Source organism: Maniola hyperantus, chromosome 19, assembly GCF_902806685.2.
Source record: "Maniola hyperantus chromosome 19, iAphHyp1.2, whole genome shotgun sequence".
Classification (NCBI taxonomy): Eukaryota; Metazoa; Arthropoda; class Insecta; order Lepidoptera; family Nymphalidae; genus Maniola; species Maniola hyperantus.
The window spans coordinates 12,712,799-12,725,307 of NC_048554.1; the positions used below are offsets into that span (position 1 = coordinate 12,712,799).

General features: G+C 38.8%; 2 protein-coding genes across 3 annotated transcripts in view; one reads left to right on the plus strand and one right to left on the minus strand.

The window, feature by feature from the left end:
- The window catches only part of LOC117991065 (potassium voltage-gated channel protein Shaw-like), a 408,219-nt gene that overhangs the window by 309,199 nt on the left and 86,511 nt on the right, over positions 1-12,509 (plus strand). The gene's annotated exons all lie outside the window — the stretch shown is intronic.
- LOC117990999 (nucleosomal histone kinase 1-like) overlaps positions 3,474-12,509 on the minus strand; it is a 10,783-nt gene continuing 1,747 nt past the window's right edge. Inside the window, 9 exon segments of the mRNA XM_034978521.2 lie at positions 3,474-6,434; positions 8,278-8,476; positions 9,224-9,297; positions 9,300-9,434; positions 9,718-9,891; positions 10,613-10,714; positions 10,717-10,828; positions 11,476-11,570; positions 11,573-11,670. Coding sequence (XP_034834412.2) covers positions 5,974-6,434; positions 8,278-8,476; positions 9,224-9,297; positions 9,300-9,434; positions 9,718-9,891; positions 10,613-10,714; positions 10,717-10,828; positions 11,476-11,570; positions 11,573-11,670 — 1,450 coding nt within the window. The 3' untranslated portion in view covers positions 3,474-5,973.

The window sequence follows — 12,509 nt, forward strand, 5'->3', positions numbered from 1 at the left end:
TCAAGATAAACTTTATCTAACGAATAAAGACGTTATGACAGTTTTTGTATTGGGAATCGGAATTAAGTCTCACTTCATTGTCGCTCCTAATATAAGTGAGCGAGACAGTACAAGATTTTATACACAAACATTTTGCTTTTTCGGGTGTTCTGCGATACTTGACTGCTTTTTTATTGTGTGAGTTTCATTTCTTTTTGAAGTTAGACTTTTTGTCGCGTAGAAAAAGTTGCTAGTGAAGTTTTAGACTTTCTCACATGCAAGCTTGAGTAATTCAATGCAAGTAAAGGGGAAGTCCAGTCAAGTTTGGAAAAAATGGATTCTATTTTTTTAACAAATGGTGCTACTTTGTGTTTTAGTCAAATGATTGCTTGACCGCGTATTCGCTCTCGTACTGTTGACGAAGGGTTCATTCAAATTGTAAGACCTTTCTATAATAAAGTATTTTATTCTATGGCAAATTAGCTTTTGAATACGATCTCACCTGGTACGGGGATGTAAGGGCCACTACGCACGGTCGACTAGTCGTCCGGCGACCGTGTTAATCTAAAATTTATACGGAAATCGTATTGCCTAATCGTACGACGACTTTCATATAAATTTCAGATTCTAACGGTCGCCGTCGACTGAGTCGCCGGGCGACTAGTCGGCCGTGCAACCGTGCGAATGGAGGTTGCAATCAAACAATGTATTTATCATCGAATAAATCTATTGTAATGTATAGACATGTAATGGTCTTAAAATGTGAAAATGCCTGAAAAAAGGGGTAAAGAAATGTAAAGTTAGAGGAAAGGTCGCAAAGAGAAGGCACCGCATCACAATGAGCCTTTTTTTTTTCTAGGAGGAGGAAAAATCCCTAATGGACTTCTGTCTATCGACAGGGTGTGTCCGACTCGCACGGACTAAAAAGACCTCCCCCTCTGCGAGATCAGCACGGAACCGTGTAACATTACTTCGTGCTGACCCTCTGGTTGCTCTCTCTCCTCCATTTTTTCTTGTTTTTCTCTATCTTCCCTTCTCAACATTATGGCTCTCAGATCACAATGAGCCAATACCTACTTATCATCACTCCGGAAAATGTATTAATGATAATTGAATAAGCTCTGGTCGTAGAGGTTTCCAAATCAATTACACAAAATTTAACAGCTTTAACTTTTACAAAAAAGTTTAATGCGTGTAACCTTCGCGCAGTTGAAGTACCACTAAAGGCGCACGGTATTTCATTCCTGAAAATAAATATAAAGTAAACTAAACTAAAAGTATAAAGTTTTTATCGTATCATAAAATCGTACCTACCAGAAAAATAAAATACCTCGGCATTTATTGCAAAAAACCCGTGGAACTTATGCAAGACCTTTATGGCCTGATCTACTACTGGCACCACCACCCCACCCCCCCCCCCCCACCCCCCCGAGCAAGTGTTTTTTTTTATATCTGGTCAGTCAGTCAGGTCAGTTTCTCTATTTTGAAAGTTACATAATCAATCTATACTGTTTAAAATGTAATTTGTTTTGTTTACATGATTGGAAATCTCTATTGAATTAGATGTACTTTAGCTTTTGTAACTCGTGTTTTGTCCGCGAGAGGGCGTCGCGCTCGCTAATGAATGATATCGCCACAGCTTAGTGACCATACAGTTCCTTTATAAACATTAATATGTCATGGCTTGACTGTCAAATGATACCCCATAACAAACAGTTGGCAGTCGGCAGGGCGGAACTTTTTTTTTTTTTTTTTTTTTTTTTATTTATAACAAGCGTAGGTACACCAAATATTTACATTATTATTTTCTCGCCAAACTGGTGAGCCAGTTTGTTGGCGAGCTGGCGCTCCTTAAAAATAACTATAATCTACGTATTAAATTGTACTTATATATGTAAACTTATATTCTAACTTATAAACTTATACTCAGATTAAGGATTGATCGCTGCAGCGAAATGAACGCTTTAGAGATCAATCCTCAATCTGAGGTAACAAACAAAATAAACTAAAATAAAAAACAAATAATGATAATAAATTGATAATAAATTAAACAGTAAGGGGGTCCCTAAGGAAGTGTTCCTTTAACTTTTTCTTAAGCACCCCCTCACTGACCTTATTCTCTTCCCTTAACCACTCTATGCCGTTGTAAATTTTAGGTACCAAATATTCACTTAACCTTTCACCGTAGTAGTTACAGACTTTGGGTAACATGAATCTTGTCTTCCTATTACTTCTAGCGTTATCCCTAAGCTTCTGTATGATCGCTAGGCTGTGACGTCGCACGCGCCGATGTTATGGTTATTGAATTTCTAAATCTAATTGTTTTGGTACGTTACATTTTGTTTACTTTCATATTACGATTATATTGTAAATAAAAATAAAAATGCTTTGGATTTGAATGTGTATTGTTTTTCCCTTATCTCTCCCATACATAGAAAGAAGATAAATATAATGAGTAATGACATATTGAGACAGATCTATAGAGCGTGCTTTGATTTTGCTGAGACTAGACTTTTGCCACTAGATTATAACATGGGGTTATTCAAGGGGCGGACCAACAAAGTCCTGAAAGGCCGGCAACTGGCGGTTCCTCTGGTGCTGCAAATGCTCATGGGCGGTGGTAATCACATAACGTCAGTTCGTTATTTTTATATAAAAAACTTGCAGTTTTTGTCCTCCGCAGACAAGTCCCTCGTCTGCTCTAGGCGTTAGACACGATTAAAACGAAAAGATTTTTAGGTAGGTACGTCCAGAGACAAATTATACCTACTGGCCAAAATATACACGTGTTTAGTCGACGTTAGCCCGACTAGTTTCGAACCCATCCAGGGTCCTTTTTCAAGGGAGTAATCACGTGAGTACAGCCGGGACAGATATTATTAAGCAGAGTGAACTAGAATGAGGGGACTCTGTTTGATCCTGAATCTACGATGTCGAACATCAGGATAGTGACGTAAAATCAAAGAAAAAACCATCCAATTGCGAGTCAGACTCGCGCACCGAGGGTTCCGTACTGCAGTCGTATTTTTTCGACATTTTCCACGATAAATCAAAAACTATAATGTGTAAAAATCTGTTTTAGAATGTATAGGTAAACCCCTTTCATATGGATAGGTACTCCACTGTAGTAATCTTACTTTGAAAGTTGAAAATAACTTTACTACTAATTATTAGTATTCATGAACACATTTTTTTTGTGACGTTACTACAAATTCACTGTTTTCGCATTTTCCCCTTGTGCTACAAGACCTACCTACCAAATTTCATAATTCTAGGTCATCAGGAAGTACCCTATAGGTTTCTTGACAGACAGAATAAAGTGATCCTATAAGGGTTCAGATTTTTCTTTTGAGATACGGAACCCTAAAAAATAGGGCTACCTGCATCAAATGTACTTACATTTCTCGTCTGCCAGTGAAGTCGATTTGCGCAGGGCATAATGGTAATGGTGTTGCTTGGTAAGTAGTCATCTAAATAAAAGACAGTAATTTTAATATTAGAGGAGTTTAATTTACATAATATTAATAATAATTACAAAATCATAATACATTCATTGATACTAAAAAAATATTCAATTGAAATTCAATAGTAACATTAACAATTAATTTATACAGGGTGTAACCAGAACGCTGGCAAAAGCGAAGACAGGTACTGATGATTGTACTGATATGATACTACAAAACAAAAACGCGACAAAAAATATAAAAAAATCCTGTAATTTGTAAAAGTTTACAATATATTGCAAATAAAACAGCTGACTGACGCTAGAGGTCTACGAATGTTGCGTAAGTAGACCACTCTGAGTCAATGCCGCGTCATAGGCAGGGCATTGACCTGAGTTTTGCACTACAAAATGAGGCAATTGGATTGTGTTTAGGTAGTATAACAATAACGCGTTTTTGCTAGCGTTCTGGTTACACCCGGTTTAACACAAAATTATTGGATTCTTCATTAACCAATAAAACACGTTAATAGAAATAATGCAAATACTTAATAATATGTTAAAATACAGAGTGCCGTATCACGTGATCATCATGCTTTTTCAATCAACATTTTCAGGCGAGACATAAGAAAACAAGTTTGGTATAAATGGTATAGAGACGCGTACCTAAGTGTAACCTTACGGAACTTTTGTGCACTCATCCGTAATTTGACGGATCCGTGAAAAAAATACGAATTAAATGTACGTATTTGTTTGACGGCCACTTCGAAGAATCACGGATACGAAGTGAATACGGATGAGTGCACAAACGCCCTAAAAGTGATTTAACTTCCGTCCTTCTATTTCCCGAAATACACGCGTAATAAACTAACTATATCAACACTTGCTGGTAAACTCGGCTCTGCTGCTTATGCTGTTAGAAAGATTCGACAGGTAACTGACGTGGAAACTGCAAAAATTGTGTATTTTGCCTATTTCCACAGTATTATGTCTTACGGAGTCTTGCTGTGGGGTAAAGCGGCAGATATTGGGAAAATATTCGTAATACAAAAAAGGGCAATACGTGCAATTTATAATTTAAAACCGCGCGATTCCCTACGAGAGATATTTAAGGAAATAGGTATTCTTACAGTAGCTTCCCAATATATTTACAATAATATAATTTTTGTACGACAAAACATTCACAGTTACAAAAAAATCAGTGATTTTCACGATAGGCAAACTAGAAGCCGAAATAAGCTAGCTACTCCTGCGCTCCGCCTCTGGAAGGTGGGAAAGTCATTTGTGGGAATGAGTGTAATTAATATTTTATAATAAAATTCCACAAGCAATTTTAGACTTGCCTTTACACAAGTTTAAAAAATGTGTTAAAAATTTATGCTCCTGAAAAAGGCATATTATACAGTCGCAGACTATGTAAACGATAAAAAAAGCTTGGATTTGACTCGCTCCAGCAATGCACGGGGCTGCAATGGCTTGTATAGTACGGTATAATAACATTGTAAATTGAAAAATTAAAAAGAGCAACCGCCGAATTTCTTGCTGGTTCTTCTCGGTAGGAACGACATTCCGAACCAGTGGTAAATTAAAACTACCTGACTATTCATAAGTACTTGTAAAAAGTTTACATGAATAAAAAAAACATTCTATTCTATTCTATTCTAAGAATAACAAAGTTAAAATCAATGGGGCCGATTCTCTTGTACACAATCTCTAAACTAAACTAAATTAACTGGTCTAAATCTATTGCTATCCCTGTCATAATGTTGCTTGCGGAAAAGGATAGCACTAGATTTAGACCAGTTAATTTAGTTTAGTTTAGAGATTGTGTACAAGAGAATCGGCCCTATTACTTATTCAATCCATACTTAATATTATCAATGCGAAAGTGTGTCTTTTCATGGCCTATCCGTTCAACAGGTTTTGAGGTTAGGTACAGAGATAGCATACAGGGATAGACATCCTGGGGAAGGACATAGGCTACTTTTGAGTCCGGTAAAATTAAAGAGTTCCGGCGGAATTTTCAAAAACCGAAATCCACAAGGACCAAGTTGCGAGCATCATTTACTTGGTGCAGACATAGTTTGCTAGGAAACGGACATATTAGGCTACTTTTTATCCCAGAAGGTTGTTCATGTGGATGTATAATTTCATACTAAGCCTACATTCATTATCTCAAACCTCGAATCTGTTTTATCGTTGAATCTGAAAATGATTTACTTCCATAATACTTAATTCTCGAAATCCAAGAGTACCTCAAAAATATTAAGTGACAGTTTAAAATTTCAAAAATGTATCACAATTCTATTTCAGCGGTACCCAGAGTCGCTTAATCGTTACTTGAGTTTAGTTAAAACGAGACAGAGCTATAAATATCTCTCACATAAATCTGTCTCGTTTTAACTCAATCTTAAGTAACGATTAGCGACTCTGAGTACGGCGGTGAGTCTGTTTTGTACTTAAAATCTTGTGAATAATTAAGTTATTCAAAATATGCTTAAATTTCAAGGATAGTTTCAACTATTGAAATATAAAACATGGCACAGTATTGTCTACTTCGGTGGCGATCTTCCGTTGACGATAGCAGATGTATTTTTCCACGATCGATTTGCTTTAGGTTTGACGGAGGTAACTTTTTTCCTAACTACCCTCTTAACTGTCACCTCTTGTTGTGACAACAGCTTCCTTTTCGGCTTCACTTTTTTGTCTTCAACAATGAGGGAATCCTCGAAAACGTCTGGACTAGAGTTAGCAGACTTTTCTTTGGTACTTTTGTCGCTTTTGGACTCGTCCCCTATAACAGCACTGACTGGGCTGTCAAATGACACCTGTCTCGGGTTCCGTCTAGGTCTATCTACGGAAGTCTGAGTCGAAATGTTGGCGTGGTTTTTTTTGACAGGCGGTGTTGCTTTGGGTGCCATTTTGGTCTTTTTGACCTTAACAAGCACGGAAGGTTCGGTGGATTTTCTTTTCTTCGCTCTCACGGGAACTTTACGTATACTCTGCTCTTTTCCTATAAATGAGAAAAGAAAAAAAAAAGTGCGTGTAACGTTTCATCATGATCAACCCATCGCCGGCTCACTACAGAGCACGGGTCTCCTCTCAAAGTTTTGGCCATAGTCTACCACGCTGGCCATGTGCGGATTGGTAGACTTCACACACCTTTGAAAACATTATGGAGAACTCTCAGGCATGCGGGTTTCCTCACGAATCTATAGCACAACTATACCGCTTGCGTAAAACAGATCTACGTCAAATAGTGATGCATGCTGGCTGGAGATGATGATGATGATGATGATGACTTGGTACTATCACAGAATACTTCATAGTACCTCTCTTCATCTAAACATCTTTTCGTAGTAATTCTTCTGTACTTCTAGGTACAGAAGTTTTACTATGAAAAGACATTTAAAAAATATTGACGACCTCCCTGGCGCAGTGGTGAGCGCTGTGGTCTTAAGAGTGGGAGGTCCCGGGTTCGATTCCTGGCAGGGGTTTGGAATTTTATAATTTCTAAATTTCTGGTCTGGTCTGGTGGGAGGCTTCGGCCGTGGCTAGTTACCACCCTACCGACAAAGCCGTGCCGCCAAGCGATTTAGCGTTCCGGTACGATGCCGTGTAGAAACCAAAGGGGTATGGGTTTAATAAAAACTGCCATACCCCTTCCAGGTTAGCCCGCTATCATCTTAGACTGCATCATCACTTACCACCAGGTGTGATTGCAGTCAAGGGCTAACTTGTATCTGAATAAAAAAAAAAAAAAAAAAAAATCGAATCTTACGCCGCAATAAAGTGTAATTCAGCTCGCACAGCGTTGCGGCATAAAATTTGATAAAGGCCTCTCTTTTTATCGCATAATCTATTATCTATCTCCCTCCCTCTCTCTCTCATAAGAGATAGAGATACGCGAGCGCGCGCCGTAGGTATATTTCTCCGGTTTAGTAATCAAGTGAGCTCGACCTTGTACTATAAAACACCTTAATAAAAAATGGTGGCCTCAAAAAAGCTATTTGTTTGGCGACCATTTTAAATAAAAATCAATACTTATAATAAAACTGTAACAGGTCAAATTCTGTACATTGAAGATATTTTGAAAATTTTTTTTTCGAGGGCACTCTATAATCGATACGGAACACAAAACTGTAATTTTTTTCATTTTTGTCTGTCTGTCTGTCTATCTGTCTGTCTGTCTGTCTGTATCACGGCCGCGCATCACGCTGAAACTACTGAATGGATTCCAATGAAACTTGGTACGATTTGAGGTCATACTATGAGGAAGAATATAGGATACTTTTTATCCCGAAATTCAGCATGGTTCCCGTAGGAGAGGGGACGAAAGTTAAAATGTATACTGAGTTGTAATTCATTAACGCGTAGTCCGATTTCATTCATTCTTTTTTTGTTAGAAAGGGGATATTTTAAAGATTGTTCCGTACATATTTCAAGGTAATCGGTTTTTAACCGACTGTCAAAAAGGAGGTGCTTCTTTTTTCTACATCGATTTTTTCAAAGTTTCTGGACCGATTTGCAAATTTTTTTTTAAATCAACAAAAAAGTTTACGTCGTGGTCACATAAAAAATTCTGGATTCAACTCCTTAATCCTGATGCTGCAGGGTTACTGCCCGCCTGGGTTATCAAGATTCAGGAAGTGTTCATAGTGAATTCATATTGTAGGTACCAAGCAACGACAACAATCCCGAAAAATCAAAGAGTTCCCGCGGGATTTTAATTTTAAATAAAAATGTTAAATAAAATTTTAAGAAAACGCGTCATCTTAGACCACCATCATCACTTTCATCAGGAAAAAAAGATCTCTCAAGACACGACTAAAGAAGTTTTACATCAAAACATTTACCTATGCTTGCTTCATCTTCGCTATTCACTTCCAAGTATATTGTCTGTGGTTTCCTGCCTCTCTTGCGGGGTGAGACATTGTCTGTGGTCGACGGCTCCTCGTTTTCGCTATTTTCATCTGTCATCACTGTTCTCGCCTTTCTGCCTCGTTTCGTTACTTTCGCTTCGCCATTTTGTTTTATGGAATTCTTCTTAAGTACCTTAAAAAGTAAGCACTTGGAATTAAATGTGACTATAGCTTATGCTCGCACTTCGTCCGCGTGGACTATACAAATTTCAAACCTCTATTTCACCCCCTTAGGGGTTGAATTTTCAAAAATCCTTTTTTAGCGGATGCCTACGTCATCATAATAGCTATCTGCATGCAAAACTTCAGCCCGATCCATCCAGTAGTTTGAGCTGCGCGTTGATAGATCAGTCAGTCAGTCACCTTTTCATTTAACTTAAAATCCATAAGGATATAAGCATTCTAACCATATAACGAGTATGATACCATTACAATTTAAAACTTAAACAACATAATAATTAAAAAATCGGCCAAGTGTGAGTCAGACTCGTGCACCGAGGGTTCTGTACTACAGTCTTATTTTTTAGATTAATCTTACTTTGAAGGTTGAAAATACTAATTCTTTGTAAATAACAAACACATTTTATTTTATTTTTTTGTAATGTAATGAACCAGTGTTTTTTTGTAATGTAATAAAGGCCAAGTGCGAGTCTGACCTAAAAACCCTTAACCCTAAAAATTAATAAAAAAAATAAAAACTTATAGTACGCAGCCGAAAGTAACGTACATTTTAGAATGACATTTCGGCATTGTATAGCGTTGTCTCTGTCACTCATATCTGTATTACGTTTTGTCAGTTTCAACGACAGGGACAACACTCTACAAATCTGCTATCTCCTTCTAAAGGTCGATGTACATCACTTTCAGCCGCATGCTATACCTTTTCTTTATTCTTCTCTGTACCACTGTCGTTTTGATCTCCATTCACCGTTTTGCTTCCTCTCTTCTTTTGGTGGTGAACTCCAGCTTGCTGCTTCTGGACACTCCTTGTGACTTCAGGTAGGTCTCCAACATTTGCTTGCACTTGGTGTAGTCGATGCGGTCCTTGGGCTTCAATGTGTTGATGTACTCAAAGTATTTTATGAGGGCTTCTGAAATCACTACCCTTATTATAAATGCGAAAGTGTGTTTGTTTGTTGGTTTGTGGGTTTGTTGGTTTGTCCTTCAATAACGTCGCAACGGTGCAACAGATTGACGTGATTTTTTTTAATCTCGGAAAATCAAAGAGTTACCACGGGATTTTTAAAAAAACCTTACTCTACGCGGACGAAGTCGCGGGCATCAGCTAGTTAAGAATAATTAAACTTTAACTAAGACTAATTTTAGGATTATGCAACTGCACAGGATCTGCAGGTCGTTAACACGTTCACTAACCGGGTACACTGCTAGATAGCTTGGTGATCTCCTTCCGGACGTTTCTCATGAAGGCCTCCTTCATCTCCTGCACGGTCTTGGGCTGCTGGAGATTCTTCTCCCAGGGCAACTGTCCTGTGAGCCACTGCAGCATGTTGTAGCCCAGGATCTCCAGGTCACCACGCATTGTGGCCACTGTAAGTGGAACAAAGGCCGATTCTCAGTCATTTTTTAGCAGCAGCAGTCAATGACCAAACCCTCGCAGAGGTTGTCAGACGGAATACGCCTGTGCGTGCACCAATAGTACGCGTGATCGAGATGGCAATCAGGGTATGAGGCGGGGGACAGCCCGCACCTGCGCTATCCCGCACCGGGTTAGCGCGGGGGCTGTGCGGGGCGTCTCCACCCCGACTGCCATATCATACCTGTCGCGTACTATAATATTCCACTTGGATCATATATATTTTTTTTAATATTAGCCATTTTAAATGACTAATATTCCCCTTTCCTCTCCAACTAAGCGTCAGGCTTGTGCTAGGAGTAGGTACGACAATAGTGCAACGGGCGGGGTTTGAACCGTCGACCTTTCGGTTTTCAGTCCACTCCTATACCGGTTGAGCTATTGAGGCTCTATATGGGTAATAATATTATCCACTTTGGATATTGGATTGGCATAAACTTTATATACACATTTTTATCTATTATCATAATATCTCTTGGACAACACAAGCAACAAAAAGAGAAGAGTGAAAGAGTTTGGAGAAGGCACACCCTTACCACGACCAACCGCTCGGCGGGAGATCTCCCCTGGTACGGTCGAGCCTGCACACCGCTCCCGTACTCCACTAAGATCCGCTGCCATGACTAAAATTCAGTTCAAGATTAGGGGGAGATTAGGAATTATGTTATAGCTCACCTCCTAGATGTGCGTCTCTGCTGGTGTACTCGATGGTGCCGTTGTGCGCACACTTGGGGTCGGGCTTGAACTCCTTGTCGTTGATCCGCGTCGCCAGCCCGAGTCCACGAGGTAGGCCTGATGCTCCGTCCCCTTCTTGAGGCCCAGGAGTATGTTACCGCCTTTGATATCCGCGTGCACGTAGCCTCTAGTGTGCACATACTCTAACACGTCTAGCTACAAACAAATCCATACTAATTATAAATGCGAAAGTGTGTCTGTCTGTCTGCTGGCCTTTCACGGCTCAACCGTTTAACCGATTTTGAAGAAATTTGGTTTTGAAGATAGCTTGCATCCCAGGGAAGGACATAGGCTACTTCTTATCCCGGCAAATTTAAGTTTCCACGGGATTGTAAAAACCTAAATCCACGCGGACGAAGTCGCGGGCATCGTCGGCGGGTAATAAATTACTCTTTTCGATTGTCAGTTGTTAGATTTGTAAGATATAGGGTGATAATATTACGCAAACTTAAACTAAAGCTACAAGGGTTCCAAACGCGCCCAGGTCTGAGAAGAGCCCACAACAAACTCAGCCGGGTATTCTTTTATTACTTTAAAACCATAAATTAAACTTATTAGAACTAACAAAGCCGTTAAGCAACTCATTCCCAAGCTTGCTTATCATTCAAATAATCCTTTACATGTAATAGGATTTTTTAATTAGTTTACGTTTATGAAATATGACATATCTCCGCTAGTGTATACACTGAAGCAGAGCGGAGACGAGATGCGGGAATAACGAAATTCTATTAGTTGTTTAAATCATATCTCCTCTCCTCTCATCTCGTATCCGCCCTAGTGGAGTCCAGGCCTAAAGTACAAACCATTTGCAAGCCCAGCAGGAACACAGTATGTGGGGGGAACAGCCGGCCGTTCTGCAGGAACAGACTCCATATATTCTGGCCATACCTCTCCAAACCAGGTACCTGTACTTCTCCCCCTTGAACACGTGTGATCCGTGCCCAAAGTACAGCGGCATACCAAACGTTGTTAGTTTCTTGCTTTCATATATTTTTCGACTGCAAAATACAAAGAGCTCGTACAAGAATCAACTGAGAGATACTTAAGGTGACGCAGTACGCTCGACCGAAATTGCGGCGCGCATGTGGGTAACCTGTTTGCTTTTCACCTACATTGTATGAGAAAGGTGAGAGACACAATGATTTTCACCAAAATAAGGAGTGCATATACAGTTTAGGAAAGTGTTTTTGCGAGAAAAAAAAATTAAATGTATGTTTGCAAAGTAAAGATATTCAACTATTAATAAAACTATGTCCTAAAGTAAAACTTGTTTTAGAATTTTCACACTTCTAATAATTGTATTTATTTACGCCTAAGGGTGGTCATAAATTATGTCTTAAAATAAGAATATTCAAAGCTGGCAACTTTAAAATCACTATTTTTTTCAATGTTTTATATATCAATGAACTAGATAATGGCAAGACAAACCGATATAATACTTAGTTTTGAGCTTACTGTATCAATAATGAAAATCACCTTCCTATGTTTGTATGAAGAAAACACTGAACTGAGCCTTCTTAAGAACAAAACTCATACACCCTTACAAACAAACTGATTATACATTTATTTTATACTATACCAGCTAATGCCAGCGACTTCGTACACATGGATTAAGTTTTTTAAAAATCCTGTGGGAACTCTTCGATTTCCCGGATAAAAAGTAGCCTATGTCACTCTGCAGGTCTTTAACTATACCCATGCAAAAAATCACGTTGTTCCGTTGCTCTGTTGCGACGTGATTGAAGGACAAACCAACAAACCAACAAACAAACACACTTTCACATTTATAATATAAGTAGTGATGGGTAGTGATGAACCACACTGATGAAGAACCACA